Source organism: Oncorhynchus nerka, linkage group LG3, assembly GCF_034236695.1.
Source record: "Oncorhynchus nerka isolate Pitt River linkage group LG3, Oner_Uvic_2.0, whole genome shotgun sequence".
Taxonomy (NCBI): domain Eukaryota; kingdom Metazoa; phylum Chordata; class Actinopteri; order Salmoniformes; family Salmonidae; genus Oncorhynchus; species Oncorhynchus nerka.
This window is the reverse complement of record NC_088398.1, coordinates 28,404,802-28,422,837: the sequence shown is the minus strand read 5'-3', so window position 1 is coordinate 28,422,837 and position 18,036 is coordinate 28,404,802. Positions and strand designations below refer to the sequence as shown.

General features: G+C 44.9%; 1 protein-coding gene across 2 annotated transcripts in view; it reads right to left on the bottom strand.

Moving 5' to 3' along the window:
* The window catches only part of LOC115106182 (nuclear factor of activated T-cells, cytoplasmic 1-like), a 77,830-nt gene that overhangs the window by 45,721 nt on the left and 14,073 nt on the right, over positions 1–18,036 (bottom strand). For both annotated transcript variants that reach the window (XM_029628749.2, XM_029628758.2), the window contains exons 4-6: positions 12,666–12,868; positions 8,521–8,693; positions 5,439–5,579 (exon numbers count right to left, since the gene is read on the bottom strand). In XM_029628749.2, coding sequence (XP_029484609.1) covers positions 5,439–5,579; positions 8,521–8,693; positions 12,666–12,868 — 517 coding nt within the window. The remainder of the gene's footprint in view (positions 1–5,438; positions 5,580–8,520; positions 8,694–12,665; positions 12,869–18,036) is intronic.

Genomic DNA, 18,036 nt, shown 5'->3' with positions numbered 1-18,036 from the left:
AAATATCACAGACACAGGCTGACCAGAACAGTGGACACGTTGGACACAACCTTATAACACATATCGGTCTCAGAGCTTGGAGTGCGAAGATAATAGCCATCTCCAAAACCTTGTTGGAACTCACTCACTAAGCAGAGAGTCAACAGTGTGAAACACACCCAAGGAACGGATACAGGACATCCACTAGTGGACAATATCCGCCTCTCCTGCCCCTGGCTTTCCTGAACAGCACTTTGTCTCACCCTGCCTGTGCCCCCTCCCCTCTTCTCCTCCTCCCTCCCTCCTCCCCCTCTGTTCTTGTCTGTTCCGCTTCGCCTCTCTTCAGGGAATCCTTCGCAGATGAGTCACTGAAAACACTTCCTACTGAACACACAAACAGGCCCGTAGGCTAGCTACCAGACACTAGCTACCCTACCCCTCAGCGGCAGCACACACACATGCACACACACACACACACATGCACACACACACACACACATGTACACTCTGTTTGCATCAGTCATCCTGCAGGTCCTTGATGCAGAGCAATGGGGACGGCCTTAGCATTTGAAAAGTAGAAGTCATTATTTTGGGCACATTAAACCCTCCCGTAGTGCCACCATCCATGAGCTCTGCTCTTTTGTTACAGAGAGGGGGATTGAGAAACAAGCAAAACAACACGCGAGACAGGAAGAGAGAGGGAGAGAGTGAGAGGAACAGAAAGACTCTTAAAGCCTCTTAAATGGAAACCGGTCGACTACAAATCTTAACCACTGTTATTGTGACAACAAATCAATCCCTTTTTGATGGAAAACGGACAATTCGTTATATATCGCCAAATCAAACTATATCTCAGTACAGATAATGTAGTTTGAGTTCGACCAAAAGATGAGGTAAAAAGGTCAATGTCATGCAGGATTTTGTGACGCCGTCATTGGCACACATTCACACTCGTACTACACCGGCTCCAACGCTCGTCGGATGTGACAGGGCTTGCAAACTATTACAGACCACAAAGGAAAGCACAGCTGAGAGCTGCCCAGTGACACGAGCCTACCAGATGAGCTAAATCCCTTCTATGCTTGCTTCGAGGCAAGTAACACTGAAACATGCACAAGATCATCAGCTGTTCCGGACGACAGTGTGTGAGATCACGCTCTCCGCAGCCAATGTGAATAAAACCTTTAAATAGGTCAACATTCACAAGGCTGCTGGGCCAGACGGATTACTAGGACGTGTACTCCGACCATGCGCTGACCAACTGGCAAGTGTCTTCACTGACATTTTCAACCTCTCCCGAAACTGCCTAAATGACTACCGATCTGAAGCACTCACATCTGTAGCCATGTAATGCTTTGAAAGGCTGGTCATGGCTCACATCAACACCATTATCCCAGAAACCATAGACCCACTACAATTTGCATACCAACCCAACAGATCCACAGATGATGCCATCTCTGTTGCACTCCACACTGCCCTTTCCCACCTGGACAAAATTAACACCTATGTGAGAATGCTATTTGTTGACTACAGCTCAGCGTTCAACACCATAGTGCCCTCAAAGCTCCTCACCAAGCTAAGGACCCTGGGACTAAACACCTCCCTCTGAAACTGGATCTTGGACTTCCTGACGGGCCGCCCCCAGGTGGTAAGGGTAGAAAACAACACACCTGCCATGTTGATACTCAACACCTCCTGTACTCCCTGTTCACTTATGACTGAACGGCCAGGCACGACTCCAACACCATCATTAAGTTTGCTGATGACACAACAGTGGTAGGCCTGGTCACCGACAACGATGAGACAGCCTATAGGGAGGAGGTCAGAGACCTGACCGTGTGGTTCAAGGACAACAACCTCTCCCTCAACGTGATCAAGACAAAGGAGATTGTAGACTACAGGAAAAGGAGGACCGAGCACATCCCCATTCTCATCGAAGGGGCTGGAGCAGGTTGAGAGCTTCAAGTTTTTTGGCGTCCACATCACCAACAAACTAACATGCTCCAAGCACACCAAGACAGTCGTGAAGAGGGCACGACAAAACCTATTCCCCCTCAGGAGAAAATATTTGGCATGGTTCCTCAGGTCCTCAAAACGTTTTACAGCTGCACCATCGAGAGCATCATGACGGGTTGCATCACTGCCTGGTGTGGTAACTGCTCAGCCTCCGACCGCAAGGCACTACAGAGGGTAGTGCGTACGGCCCAGTACATCACCGGGGTCAAGCTTCCTGCCATCCAGGACCTCTATACCAGGCGGTGTCAGAGGAAGGCCCTAAAAATTAACTCCAGCCACCCTAGTCATAGACTATACAAGCATTTTACTCTGATTTTAACCTCAACGTATAGTGAAATACACCAATAAACATAGATTTGATTTACACATACGACACACATTGAAAGACAAACTCATTTTTCTGGGGGGAAATATGGAGATTGGGGATCTTCCTCCCACAGCATCTTTCCCCCATGCGTTTCCAAGAAAATTCCATTGTTTTGGTCGAGTTTCATTGTCCTCTTTACCCCATCTATTGAACATCCTACAATAAAGACTGTAGAGCACCAGGTAGAACTCCACAGCCAAAGAAAATGTCTAAATATCAAATATGGGCGTTGAAGTATAGTAGGAAGGAGGTGCCCTCTCTGTGCAGCAATGGAATACCACGACATAGTTTGGCATAGAAAGCTCAAGTTAGGTCAAGTTAAGTCCTGTCTGTTGCTCTTTTGTAGCTCTTTAAGAATAGATCGTTGGAATTTTCCGGGGAGGTGTTTATTGGAGCACGTCTTGGAAAGTGAGCAGCTCTCCAAACCTTTAGTCGCTGCAGCAGTAATGGATGTCACCGCTGGAACACAAGCAGTGATGGCTACAGCGTGTGTGTGTGTGTGTGTGCTTTTACTTTTACAATGTAATATAAAACCATATTCATGGTTTACAACTTTAATATAATTCGATTTTATTGGATAGCTTTTTCCTTTTCCACTTTTTTTGTCTTCCGACCGAAATCAACAATAAGACTCAAACTCAAAAACTTTTCTCAAACTGCAATATTATGTGAACAAAATGCCAAGATGTCATTCTATATGAAACATTTAAATAGAGCATAAGAACATTTCTACAGATGTATCAACTCCTGTGAAGTGGCTATTATACAAAGGTTTCTCTGTGTGTGTGTGTGTGTGTGTGTGTGTGTGTGTGTGTGTGTGTGTGTGTGTGTGTGTGTGTGTGTGTGTGTGTGTGTACTGTGATAATGAGCTTTGTGTTGGGAGACCCTTGGAAGTACTGGGTCCTTTATTGCTTACAAAAGAGCAGACAAAGCAGACAGACACTGAGACAGGGTCAGAGAGAAGGAGGGGGCATGAAAATAAATCCCTCACTTTATGCACCCTCTCAGAAGTCTCGCTCCCTGGACGCCACTGAGAAGGAAAACAAGCCACTGAAATGTCGATAGCAGGCAGCCGTGTGGGGATCCCTGGAGCACAGGACTCCACACCACCCTGGCTAATCGCTTTAACGGGCCGACGAGGAGAGAGAAAGATAGTGAGGACAGGGCTGGGAGAGAGCGAGAGGGAACGAGAGAGCGGAAGGAGAAGGGGGGGGGGGGGGGTGGATGATGAAAGGTGAAGGGGGTGAAAGGGGCGAGAAGGTGCTAGACGAGACAGGGTTTCCCTCTCTTCAGGGATCCCCCTTCATGTGGAGTTAGTCAGACATGGGGAGACTCCCAGCACATGAACAAGTCAATCTCCCCCTCTTCTCACCCCAGTGGGCTCTAAGGGGCTGAGGGGTGAGCCAGCCGTCAGGGTGAGAGAGACCCAATGACACAACTGTGGAGGGGTAAGGGGTTGAGAAAGGGGTTTCGGGAGTGTGTGTGTGTGTGTGTGTGGGGGGGTGAGAGGCTACTTTTGGCAGCAGGGTGTGTTTCCATGACAGGGAGACTCCAAGGCCAATAGTACCAGGCGTGGGGAAATCCTCTCCAAAAAACAGGAGCAAAATACCTCGCTCAGAGCTGATAAAGGCAGCTGCAGAGTCCCAGAGCTTGCCACCCAGGAGAAAACAGAAACCCTCTCAGGAGATAATGATGTGTCAGGGCTGATGCTTCAAGTTTTGTACCAGTCTACTGAGTTGACCTGGAGTTGGAATGTCGTCTGTCTGAATAACACCTCCTCGATAGCTTGCCGAGCAACTCCAAATCATTCCTACGAGGATTAATGAAGACACTATGAAAAACCTCTCACATATAACTTTCTCTTCTCACAGCACAAACATTTTGAAACACAAGCAGTAAATGTCAGTGAACACCACAGACAGTATATCTATATAAACCAATAATGAAGAAAGGTCAGATTTTCCTCTTTCCTTGGAAAACGTCTACAGCTATCCACTATCTCCTCATGATCATCATGATCATCACCATCATCACGTGTGTTTACACAGACCAGACTTGGCCAGTACAGTTGCCTTTGATTCACTGGACCCAATCAAGGAAATGACTGTTTGTAAAACTTGATCACCAGTGTCTTCACATAGTCGTCTCTCCTCTCACTCCCACACAGAGAGGAAACGAATGGGAAAATATTAAATGTAAAAGTAATAACAAATCACACTGCAGGAGGGGGGAGACAGTGTGTGTGTGTGTGTGTGTGTGTGTGTGTGTGTGTGTGTGTGTGTGTGTGTGTGTGTGTGTGTGTGTGTGTGTGTGTGTGCATGTGACAGCATGAGAGAGAGATAAGCAGTGTGAGATAGAGAGAGAGAGAGAGAGAGAGAAAAAAAAATAGGGGAGAAATTGTGGGACAGAGGTACAGATGCCATGCCTTAATTTGATCATCCTTCTGTTGCAGGAAATGCAAACTTCTTGTATATTCAAGGTTTAAAAAGGCTTCTAAAGTTGGTAATTTCCACTTTGAAATTTCAGACTTAATTTTCCCTTACAAAAAATGTATCAACCCCTACAAAAATGTCCATGAATTATAATCAGGTTGCTGCAGGATTATTTTCCTGTTGTAGCAAACTGTCTCAAATTAAGATCCTACATCTGTACGAAGGTAACTTGAAAGACGTGAAATAGAGAGAGAGAGAGAGAGAGAGAGAGAAGCAAAGAAAGAAAGAGACGTTGCACATGCCCCGCTTGTGATTCATTCCTTAACTTGTGGCGAGCGTCACTAAACAGGCAATGGAAACTTCTACAAATGTAAATACAGTTCGGTTAAAAATATAGTTCCTTAATGCACACCACATGTGGCTCCCTGGCAGACCCTGCTCTATTTTGACGGGAGGAGACCGAGGGAACGCAATGAAGGGAGAGAGAGAGAGAGAGAGAGAGAGAGAGAGAGAGAGAGAGGCAGACAGAGGGATAACTTAAAAGTGAGATATTAAGGAAGAGTGTGAGAGAAAGAGATAAAGATATATAGAGAACGATAGAGAGAGATAGTGTGTGTAGCTGCTCTGTTTGCGTCCTAATTTACCTTGGGCCTTCTCCACGAACACCACCTTGGAGTCTGGCAGAAAGTTGTGTCCGTTAAGGAGGATCTTCTTTCCCCCCGTGGCGGGGTAGCTGTCCAGGCTCTGCTTCTCTACCAGGGGCAGCTCCTGTGCCGAGCGCTGGGCTGGAGGAGGGACAGACAGAGAGACAGACAGGCAGGCAAGCAGACAGACAGACAGGAGGAGAGCGTGTTAATTCACATCCAACTTGGCACAATAGCTGGACAAAAAAAGAATAAAACAGTGAGCGGATATACACTTTATACTACATACACAACAGCACTCTATACTGCTCAAGCTTTCCTTACCCACTCCCCATCCGTCCCCGGACCTCCAGATCCCCTACCTCCCCAACTCTGCCATGTCACAGCAGGAGTTGCTTAGCAACCGCCTTATCAGTTTTCAAATGGCTTTTTAACACCACTGGCTATTTTCTGATTTTCAGACAACAGATGTTTTTTGTTTTTTTAAACGTGAAATATATAAAAATGGATCAAAACAATATTTATCTGGTGACCCAATCAGCTTTTTTACTTTCTAGATTCGTTATTTTTCATATTCACCCAGGGAGGAACAAGCCAAATAACGAGTCATACTTCAGTCATACTTTATCCACCACCTGCCTCTGCTTTTATCAATGCACCTCGGGGGTTCTTGGTTATCAAGACCATGTTCACAGCCAGACGCACAATGCTCCGTCATTACATCACTATGCAATTGACTTGACTCATTCAGTCATCTGTAATAATGATCCATCAGTCCATTGTAAAAAAAAATGCAGTAATCAATCAAAACATGTGTCATCATCAACCTTGGACTAGAAACTACAAGAGTAGCACATTCCTACCACCCATTACACATAGTCTATCTCCTCAGGATGGACATGACCACACACACACACACACACACACACACACACACACACACACACACACACACACACACACACACACACACACACACACACGCACACACGCACACACACTCAACTGATTGACATAGTTAGCGGTTTCCATACACACTTCCATCACCACGAGATCTAGAGCTGGCAAATGACCCTTCATACACCTCTGATAATAGGGTCACCTCACCACAATAAGTTAGGCATAGAGTCATAAAATGCACTGAGGGATATATGACATACAGTGGGGCAAAAAAGTATTTAGTCAGCCACCAATTGTGCAAGTTCTCCCACTTAAAAAGATGAGAGAGGCCTGTAATTTCATCATAGGTACACTTCAACTATGACAGACAAAATGAGATTTTTTTTCCAAAAAATCACATTGTAGGATTTTTAATGAATTTATTTGCAAATTATGGTGGAAAATAAGTATTTGGTCACCTACAAACAAGCAAGATTTCTGGCTCACAGACCTGTAACTTCTTCTTTAAGAGGCCTAACCTCACAGTTATCAATGAAAGTACAATGCATTCAACAACTTGGCAAATTGCTTTCATCATATAAAGATTTGAATTGGGTCCAAAAGGACACATCATACTGATTTCCATGCTAAGAGAATGTTATTGTTTTTTAAAATCTTTATTTAACTAGGCAAGTCAGTTAAGAACAAATTCATATTTTCAATGACAGCCTAGGAACAGTGGGTTAACTGCCTGTTCAGGGGTAGAACGACAGATTTGTACCTTGTCAGCTCGGGGATTTGAACTTGCCACCTTCCGGTTACTAGTCCAACACTCTAACCACTAGGCTACCCTGCCGCACCTGTGGATATGTGTGGTCATAAGGAACAGTCATTGTGTGTGTGTGTGTGTGTGTGTGTGTGTGTGTGTGTGTGTGTGTTTGTGTGTGTGTGTATACTCAGATACACAGATCCTCCTCTCCACCCTCTCCGAATTGGGCATCTCCGGCGCGGCCCACGCTTGGATTGCATCCTACCTGACAGGTCGCTCCTACCAGGTGGCGTGGCGAGAATCTGTCTCCTCACCACGCGCTCTCACCACTGGCGTCCCCCAGGGCTCTGTTCTAGGCCCTCTCCTATTCTCGCTATACACCAAGTCACTTGGCTCTGTCATAACCTCACATGGTCTCTCCTATCATTGCTATGCAGACGACACACAATTAATCTTCTCCTTTCCCCCTTCTGATGACCAGGTGGCGAATCGCATCTCTGCATGTCTGGCAGACATATCAGTGTGGATGACGGATCACCACCTCAAGCTGAACCTCGGCAAGACGGAGCTGCTCTTCCTCCCGGGAAGGACTGCCCATTCCATGATCTCGCCATCACGGTTGACAACTCCATTGTGTCCTCCTCCCAGAGCGCTAAGAACCTTGGCGTGATCCTGGACAACACCCTGTCGTTCTCAACTAACATCAAGGCGGTGGCCCGTTCTTGTAGGTTCATGCTCTACAACATCCGCAGAGTACGACCCTGCCTCACACAGGAAGCAGCGCAGGTCCTAATCCAGGCACTTGTCATCTCCCGTCTGGATTACTGCAACTCGCTGTTGGCTGGGCTCCCTGCCTGTGCCATTAAACCCCTACAACTCATCCAGAACGCCGCAGCCCGTCTGGTGTTCAACCTTCCCAAGTTCTCTCACGTCACCCCGCTCCTCCGCTCTCTCCACTGGCTTCCAGTTGAAGCTCGCATCCGCTACAAGACCATGGTGCTTGCCTACGGAGCTGTGAGGGGAACGGCACCTCAGTACCTCCAGGCTCTGATCAGGCCCTACACCCAAACAAGGGCACTGCGTTCATCCACCTCTGGCCTGCTCGCCTCCTTACCACTGAGGAAGTACAGTTCCTGCGCAGCCCAGTCAAAACTGTTCGCTGCTCTGGCCCCCAATGGTGGAACAAACTCCCTCACGACGCCAGGACAGCGGAGTCAATCACCACCTTCCGGAGACACCTGAAACCCCACCTCTTTCAGGAATACCTAGGATAGGATAAAGTAATCCTTCTCACCCCCCTTAAAATATTTAGATGCACTATTGTAAAGTGGCTGTTCCACTGGATGTCTTAAGGTGAACGCACCAATTTGTAAGTCGCTCTGGATAAGAGCGTCTGCTAAATGACTTAAATGTAAATGTAAATGTAATACTCACAGCACTCAATGGGGTTGGAGGAGGCCTGTAGAGAGATGGTCCTGCCATTGGGCTGGTTGATGTGCACACGGAACACCATCCTCACACGCGTATTTTTGCGCCCGATGTCCGTCTCGCCCTTACGCAGCTCGATGTCAGAGTTCCGCAGCTTCAGAATCCCCGCACAGTCAATGCTGTCACACAGGGGAGAGGGTACATTTTAGCATCAGCATACTGGTACTAATCAATATATTGTCTGGATGAGCACTATGCTACTGCTTGTCTCCGGAATCCAGAGTTGATTATAGACCATGATCATCAGACTACATTGAGACATAGATTACAGATGGAATATACTGTATCATCATACTGTATCATCATACTGTCATCATACTGTGTCATCATACTGTATCATCATACTGTATCATCATACTGTATCATCATACTGTGTCATCATACTGTGTCATCATATAACAGAAACATAAAAAAGTACATTATATTATTATTACGTCATCATCGAGACCATAGAGACATCTATAATGCAGATGTACTAGTTAGTTCACTGTCAGGAACAGGTCCTGGAACGAGGGGTTGGGTTAAATGCGGAAGACGGTTGACACATTTCAGTTGAAGGCATTCAGTGGTACAATTGACTAGGTATCCCCCTTTCCCCTATTTGATCAAAGAGACCAGGGCCAGATCCACAAAGCCTCTCCCAAGGTAAGAGTGCAGATCTAGGATCTGTCCATAAAATATGATTAATTATGATCTAAAAGGCTAAACGGATCCTAGATCAGCACTCCGACTCAGAGACGTCTCGTCTAAAGTTCCGGATCGCAGATATCGGAAGTCCAGCAGAACACTACTGAGTCACTCCCCATTTCTTCTAAGAACAACATTAATTTGTTTATGTGACTTTTAATATTCCTGGCGCCCCAGAATACAGCTCTCTGGAGCAATCTTCAGGGTCGTGTTCATTAGGGCAAGTAACTGAAAACGCTTTAAAACTATTTGCAACTGTTTCACTCAGTTTATCGTCTATTAGTGCCTAATGAACACCGCCCAGGCCTTTGGTCTCTCCACCGTCACTTTCCAGAGGAGAAGCCCATTGGCTGCCGCCTGCATTCTTACAGCCACTTTATAACCCTCTGTCTACCACCCCCCCCCAAAAAAGCTCCCTCTGCACTGTTCGGGTCTCATACTTTTAACATTTCAAACATTTACGGTTTCAACCTCACTAACCAATGCCACATTTAGCTGCAGACTTGTTTTTTTTAATTTGCTGTCTTTATTTATTTTATTTTTTATTTTTTTATTTTTTTTGCGGGAGGATTTTCCTTCTTAGGGGAAAAAGGCATCACTTTTCAGACAGGCCTTTCAAGAAATTAAACTAAAACCAAAAAGTTGCTGGTAAAAAGTCAAGAAATACATATGGGATATGGCTTGGCGTTTCAATAATTTTACATTGTAGCTTTTTGGGTGGAATTCCTGGAACATGTTAAATGTCAAGTTTTATACAAATCTATTTTTCCCCTTCACTTTGGTCTATCTGAATGAGATTTTTATTTTTTAAAGAACACTTACAACAAGTTTCTTTAGTGGCTCAAGCATGATGTAAGTGTTCAGTCACGCAGTTATGGTTTTAAAACAAACACATTAGAGGTAGTACGCCATGCTCTGTTTTACTGTCAAACGACTGTTGGAATGAACATTAGTGTCTCTTTTCATGAACTATGGTGTGGAGCAGCCAGTCACGGCTTGTACCAGTGATATGTTGAAGTCAGCTCAAAGTCAAGATATGTACGGACGGCATGGCGACTGTTGGTCATACAAAAACACTGCCAGATGTATCCTACACTTGTGCTGGAACAGTGTCAGCAAAGCATTAAGTCACTGCAAAACATTAAGACTGCAATGGTGGAAAGGGAAAGGTGGATACATAGTCAGTTGTACAGGACAGGTGGCAGGAAACGGTTACCGAACAAAAACTGGATTTGCAGGTTGATGGTTTACTTGACATTTGTTTGTCAAATCAAAATGAACTGACAAATGTTGACTAGTTGAGTGGAATTGTTTTTTTCTCCCCCCAACAACAACTCTACTTGTTCAGTGAATGTTACATGATTCAAAATCATAGTATAGAAGTAGCCCGGAATGTTCTAGATTCTCAGAGACAACATACTGTGTAATAAAGCTACTGGCTACTATCCATTTCAATGGGTGGATACTAAACCACAGATAAAACTTTATCAGCAACAATAGGGAAGAAAGAGACAGATTGATATGTGCCTGGCGTCTGACATCCGTTGTCTACAGTACCGGCTATGTAACGTCCCACACCGTGAGCGAGCGAGAGAGAGCTGGCGTGAGAGCAAAGGGCTGGCCGGAGTGTTATCAGGCTGGCTGTTAACAGCTCAGTGGAAAGACTCCGTCAGCGACCGACCCTCCTCAGACAGACCCTGGCCTTCCAGCCAGTCGATAGAGAGAGAAAACATGGGCTGTGTTCATTAGACACCAAACAGATGAAAACAGACTGAAACATGGAAGGACTACCTGGACTAAGAAATGCTCATTTACTTTTTCTGTCGCGAAAACACTTTGAAACGTTTTCAGTAGCGTGACCTAATGGACACTACCCTGGCCTACAATGTTCTACCCCAACCCCGAGGCTCAGTTCTACAATATCCTTTCACTGCTCTCTCGCTCTAGCTTATACGGTGACGACAAAAGGGGAAACCTGACGTCATCTGAATAGTTTTCTCGAATATCAGATTTATCCATTGTGTGTAATGGCTGAAGTTCCTCAAAGTATCCCCTGTCTAGATTTGATACATTATAAAAGGGCAGTATAGCATTGTTGTAAATGGAAGGTTCAACTCTGTCAATTAAACCAAATAAGTTCATTTTCCAGTCAAAGAGATCTGATATCTCATGGCGCTTGCCAAATATCTCCGTAACCTCCCACAATATCGAAACAAATATTAAAATAAGCTTTAACTTAATATAAGCCCATTCAATCTACACCAGGTCTTCTAAAAAAGTATGTTATACCATTGAAACACAGAGGAGAGTAAAGCTACAGTTCAGTAGGTGGTGATGGAGCTTGAGTTGAGATTTAGCTGCCTTCTCCATCAGAGAAAGTCCTGGGTCTCGGGACAGCAGACCAATTGTGACCTGAACAGAGCCCCGGGGCAGGAGCTGCTGCCTGGGTACCCTGCGGAGAACAACCTTCTGACCTGCTGGAGATCCGGAGTTGGAGAGTGATTTACAGCTGCACACAAGGATATAGTGATTTCAAGAATTGGGTATTTTTATGCACACGGCAGATTGGGTGCAATGGGGAGAAAACCAACAGAAATGAGGCCTATTGGATTTCCTGGGCATTATTCCTTTTAGACTCTACATTATGTACTGCACTGTATTAGGCATGCTTTGGGTGTCTTTCTTCCTGAATTCCAACACACACTGTTGGTGATCATTGCAAATACTGCAATGGTACCATTATTAACACTAGAAGCGCAGAGGCAGTCCTTTTGACTGCATATGAATTTAAAATTTAAAACTCTCTGCCATTGTTAGTCATGCCCCCCTCCTATATAAGAATTTGGTTAGAATTCCCATATCACAAACAGAACTTGTGTTATAAGCAGTTTTAGGAAGACGTGCCTTATTGTTTGCAGGGAAGACGTTTTGATTCCAATATAATATGAGAAAGAGCAGATTCTGAGGTTTGGAAATCCGTTCCCAAAGTGTTCCCACACACAATAGAAAGACACATGATCGTATAGAAATGTAAGCAAGGTTTGAAATTATTCTGTTTTTGTCAAATATTATATCTGTTTGGGCTACTTGCGGTCAATTTGCAGTCTACATATTATTTGTAATTATGTTCCTGTCCCCTGATCATCCGCTCAAGGTCAAATCTGCCTGCGGCTGAATCTAGTTGATTAAGCCTGGCCTACAGTAACATAAACAAATGAAAATGCTATTGTGTTTTAATGTTACCCAGGACCTTCATAAACACAACCAAATTAGAATGAAATATGAAATGCATTTATGACAGTGTTAGAATGTTGAGAGAGAGAGAGAGAGAGAGAGAGAGAGAGAGAGAGAGAGAGAGAGAGAGAGAGAGAGAGAGAGAGAGAGTGGAGAAGACAAGGACTCACATGGCTCGCATGTTGTTCTCGGGCAGCAGAGGGATCTCCAGCACCTTGGTGTTGGACTGCAGGGCCTCGTGGCTGGCGGTAGAGACAGTCTTGCCCGTGATGCGGTGGACCTGGTAGAAGGCGTGCGGTCGCAGGAGGCGGTCGTCTGCGGTCCCGATGAACAGCTGCAGGGTAAGGGGCTCGCTCTCCATGTAACCGTAGAGCTGGCGGGAGAACAAAGAGATCCAGGTGAGACCCAACGCCGGGTTTTAAAGCACCTCATAAACAACCCGTCATTTGGGGAAACAGAGATTGAACACCACATCAGGTACCGATAGTTAAGAAGCCCTTTAATGATTGCTTTTAGTGAAGTTTGTTTGGGGGGAGGTTTCAGAAAATAGGCCCTTTGGTCGGATTTGTTTTTCGGTCGGGTTGGAGACCCGTTTCCAGATTCTTGGAGTCTTCTGTTTTTCACATTTGGGAGCGGTTTGTTAATGTACATCCCTTTAGGGGAAGGTTAAAGAGGGTTTTGATATTTTGGAGGTAGTCTGTCTGGGGTAGAGATCTTCTGGGCAGCCAGACACAAGTGCTGATGGAGAGGTTGGCTTCCCATCACTTCACTGTTCATTAAAACCTCACAGCCGCCATAAAAAAGTGCCCAAGGAGAGGCTAGCAGTCGACAGTGACTCAATGGAAAGTGACCATTTTGGAGACCAAATAGAAAACCAAGATGATAATTTAAAAGTCAGCCTAAGAGCATGATGCACAATGTTTATGAGGATTTTATCCCCTCGGCAATGGACTGAAGTTAGTAAACATAAGTTTGCATGTCAGAAAAGGAGTTGAATTCATAAGGGGTAATCATAAACAGTATTTTGGCAATCTATGTTGAATATTTGCACATGCTGATGCACAATACGTATTAAGTATTTTAAATGCAATCCTTTATATAATTGCTTTTTAATGTGATCAGCAAAATCTCAAGAACAATAAATCCTAGATGATTAGTAGCTCCACATGTATTCAATAAATGTATTGTACACACAATATCAAAATACCAATGTCTATGAGAAAATTTAAATTCTGGTCAAAAGTAACACACACTCAATTGAAACAAAATGTCATGACTCTTTATCGATTTGTCCATATTTCTTAGTCTCGGGCTCTCAGCGAATCATCTGAGCGTGAATCGTCGACCAGCCATGACCAGCCATCATTATCGTAGAGCACTCAATCGATTCACTTTATATGTGTGTGTTGTATTGACCTGCTCCCTTATCAATAAGTGATTAAAGATTTAGTTTTAAGTATAACTCTGACTTGTGTGACAAGTTTGTCTCTCCTCATTTGATAGTAAAGAAATGAACCACCACATTCTACATTGTTGATTACATTCTTCTGCGTTTGGTCCTAATAAATGATAAACTCAGTTGCCTTGTGGTTATAGAGCACCCTGAGGTAGGAATATGGAAGTTTGATCCCTGGCCGAGTCATACCAAAGACTGTAAAAATCGGACCCAATGCGTCTCCACTTGGCACACAGGAGATTGACTAAGGATCAGGCCCTGCGATAGACTAGCGTCCTGTCCAGGGGGTGTACTTGTACATTAAGCTGCCTCACACTACAGAAGCAGGGGATAGGCTCCGGCTCCTATGAGCTCAGGCTGCTTACTATTTGGTTGCAAAATACAGAAGAAAATCTCTATCCACATTTACACGGATAGCTTGACTTTCACACAAAGAAAACACCAGGTCACAGTGAAGCAAAGGATAGCTTAATCACAAGTCGCTTACTCCCTTTAAAAACATTCACATACTTGTGCCTAGCATGCTGACAGCGTACAATCCCTTGGCCTCTGGGCATTTATGAACATGCATTATGATTTTCATTAAGGCCTATGAAGCTCAGGAGCGGAACCAGAGACAGTGTCACACAGAGATGAAAGAGGCCCCTGTATCGGAACCACCACTTCAAACAATTATACACTTCCCCTCTTCCTCTCACGGACCACCTTTAGCTGCTACAGATTCCCCAATAAAAGCAAGGACAGCAAAAAAACAGGGATGGAAATCGAGCTAAGACGGCTAATACTTAGTACTACTCAGTAAACTCAGTAGACTATCGTTGCTGAGTGTGATCTCCAATAGCCCCAATAGCCAAACAATAGCTAGGTGAGAAGGCGATGCCTGTCAGTTCATTGAACATTTAATCAACCTTAGAAAAACTAGAATCATCTAAAACAACCAGGGCAACCATCTAGAACAACAAAAAACACCTAGAACAATCATAAAACAACCAGGACAAGCATCTGGAACAGTGCTCTGCAACCCTGTTCCTGGAGATACCATCCTGTAGGTTTTTGGCTCCAACCCTATTCTAGTGCACCTGGTTCTAATAATTAGCTGGTTGATGAGCTAAATCGAGTTAGTTTACAACTGGGGTTGGAGCGAAAACCTACAGGATGGTATCTCTCCAGGAACAGGGTTGGAGAGCCCTGATCTACAACCATCTACAACAACACTGTCTGCAGAATGAAGAATGGGGGATGGTTGAAACCCATTCGGAGAGGGGGAAAATACTTCAACCTCGGGGGAAAATGGCAACTGTGCACATTCCTCAATGTGGTGAATGTTACCAAATATTTGGGAGAACAATCCTGACCCAGGCCCATTTGCTAACCCAATGGACCACTTCCAGTGCAACCAAATCTTTAGACCTCCCAGCTCCCGGGCAATGTTTGTTCAAGTGTGTGTGTGTGTGTGTGTGTGTGTGTGTGTGTGTGTGTGCGTGCATGCGTACGTACGTACGTACGTATGTGCATTTAATGTGGACTTGGAAAATCTCCAAACCTAGAGACCCTCCAAAACTTGGGGATCCGTTCTGAACGGTCGACAGGCAAACCTCGCACTGGGTAACGATGGACAGACCTCCATGGCTTCACACAGCTAGGTCCTTGACCACATCAGAGACCGTCACAAGAAATCACTTACACTCGACAGGTCCTAACCAAACAACGTCCATCTGAAAAAAATCCCACAAATTGCTCAATTATCTCCCCAGTACAAGTGTATCGTTTCAAAATCTCCTTCTTAAAGTTCAGTCTTATAGAAGTTCAGCGCGGCTGTGCCCGAGTGAAAACAGCGAGTCAAACGGAATAAGCGACCCGGTGTTTATTTAACGAATTGAGTCATAGAACAAAACACAGACCACATGTAACCTTATGACATAATCTGATTAATGGATTTATAATTGCCTTTGCAGAGGGGTCAGGGACTGGGAAGTAAGTGAAGGTAGAGAAATACGTCATTGGAATCTTGTAATCTCCAGTATTTTGTCTGCCTTGTTGGCCATGTTGACACTCAGTAACAACCCACTCTGCCAAACACAAAGGGGAATTACCAACCGAAGACACAATCAGCACGCATCTATGGAGGCAGTGAAGAAAGACTGAGTTCATTTTGCTCAAACTGATGATAAACTTGCCAGGTGACTGTGAAAACAAGTGAGGTGAGGGGGATCTACAAACTGAAGGCATAATTGGCTGGTGCGACATATCGAGTTGTGCTCATGCCTGCCCATGCAGTAGCTCTCTGTTGGTGATTCTCAACACAGTACAGTACAGTACTAGACATATGCTATCCAAGGGTCTCAATAATGGACAAAACAGCAGCAATCATTACAAAATGATCTGGTTTTCTACTTCTCGACTTGATATCATCCCCTGATTCAGACATCAAAGGAACTAGTTAAGCAGGCTATAGCCTCCTTTTCTCCTTCACTTTCCCCTTTTTTCTTCTTCACAGCTCCACAGTGTCTCCAGCATCTGTCCTGACCTGTGTGCTAGCCACACATGCTAGTCATCAGTGAGTTACGCTGGGGTCAGGAGCTTCTTGAAGTCTATGTGTCTCCAGAGAGCACTTCATCCATGCGGTGACCTCACCAGCAGACGCCTCTCTCTGCTCGCCTTTTTATATTTTACTTACAGTGTCACCAGTGGTAATTACGCTTAGCCGCCACATGCTACCAGTTACTTACACATAGACAAGTCGACCGAGAAGGAAGGAAAAGGTTGTACCATCATGCTACGACGGAACCGATAGAACCGGGCACGAGGTACCAGTTTGAAAACGCAAAACGGTCTGTTAAAAATGGCATCATTTCTTTATGATTTAAGAAAAGGCTGCCACTCTGCGAAGCCTGTGTCCTCTGTCCCTTTTGTACTTTGCTCCTCGGTAGACTATGTTATTGGATTTCTTGGTGACCTCCAACCATTACCTTAGCCTCAGCCTTCACGTGTCTGTGTATGGATAAACCACAAGAGGTGAAGTGTGTATGTGTGTTGGAGGGTATTCTTTCTCCCTTCACTCGGCAATGCTGCGGTAGCGCACGATGGCGGTGGGGTCCTACGGTGGGGTAGGGAAGTGATTAATGAGTTCAAGCAACCCTCAGTGATGCTTCCCGACAGCGAAAGGAACGCGGTAGGGTCCCCCCTGGGCGTTCTCCCTCAATTCATTTACCATATGTGCTCCCTCAACCCTCCATCCCCTATCTACCTCTTTCCCTCTCTGCTACTGTGACCTTCCCTAGTCCACACACACCAACCACAAGCTGAGCGCAAAATGTACTTCTTCATTTTAAATCCTCACAAGGGCAATAAGAAAAGACAAAGTTGAGGAACCGTGGTGAAGTTTAAGCGTGGGTCAACGAGAGAGGCTTTGCACACCTGTGAATCCTACTTCATATTTGTGTCTCCAGCCATCTAGGAGTCTAGACACACAGCCTAATCTTGACCAGATGAGTTTAGCTGAGCTGTGAATGTAGTCAAGCTGGGCTACGTATATTTATCTTTGAGATCATCTCAAACCGAATTTGAATCGAAGCGTAATTTGCTGTAGTCACACTACACCAGCTTCTGCCACTGCATGTGCCATATTACATTACACCTCTAACCACCATCTACTGGCAAGTTAGACAGCATCTCCTCTTCCAACACGTGCCATGCAGGATGGACCGAATCTCAAATAAAACCATTTGTACATGTCAGCTGAAGCATTAATTGTGTAATTGTACGCAGCTGGGATGTCTGGGTTTTGACGATGTGTAACTGCGAGGGTGTTGAGCTCAGAAACCAGAGCTCACCCCGTCCTTTTCCACCATTCATTTCACATGAACCATTACAGATCCATCACCACGGCTGCTAAAATTCAGCCCTGAGATGGTGGTGCTCCGAAGAGGTTTTTCCTATGGGCTTTCAAACCACGTTCGCTATGTTCTCTTTAATGAGAATCATGTGTCCCTGTCAGTGATAGCTTAACAAACTTTATGTTTTTTATTCTCTTTTTTTTGTAGCTGGTGCTTTATCGCCTTGGTTTACGTACTGTTTATATAAAA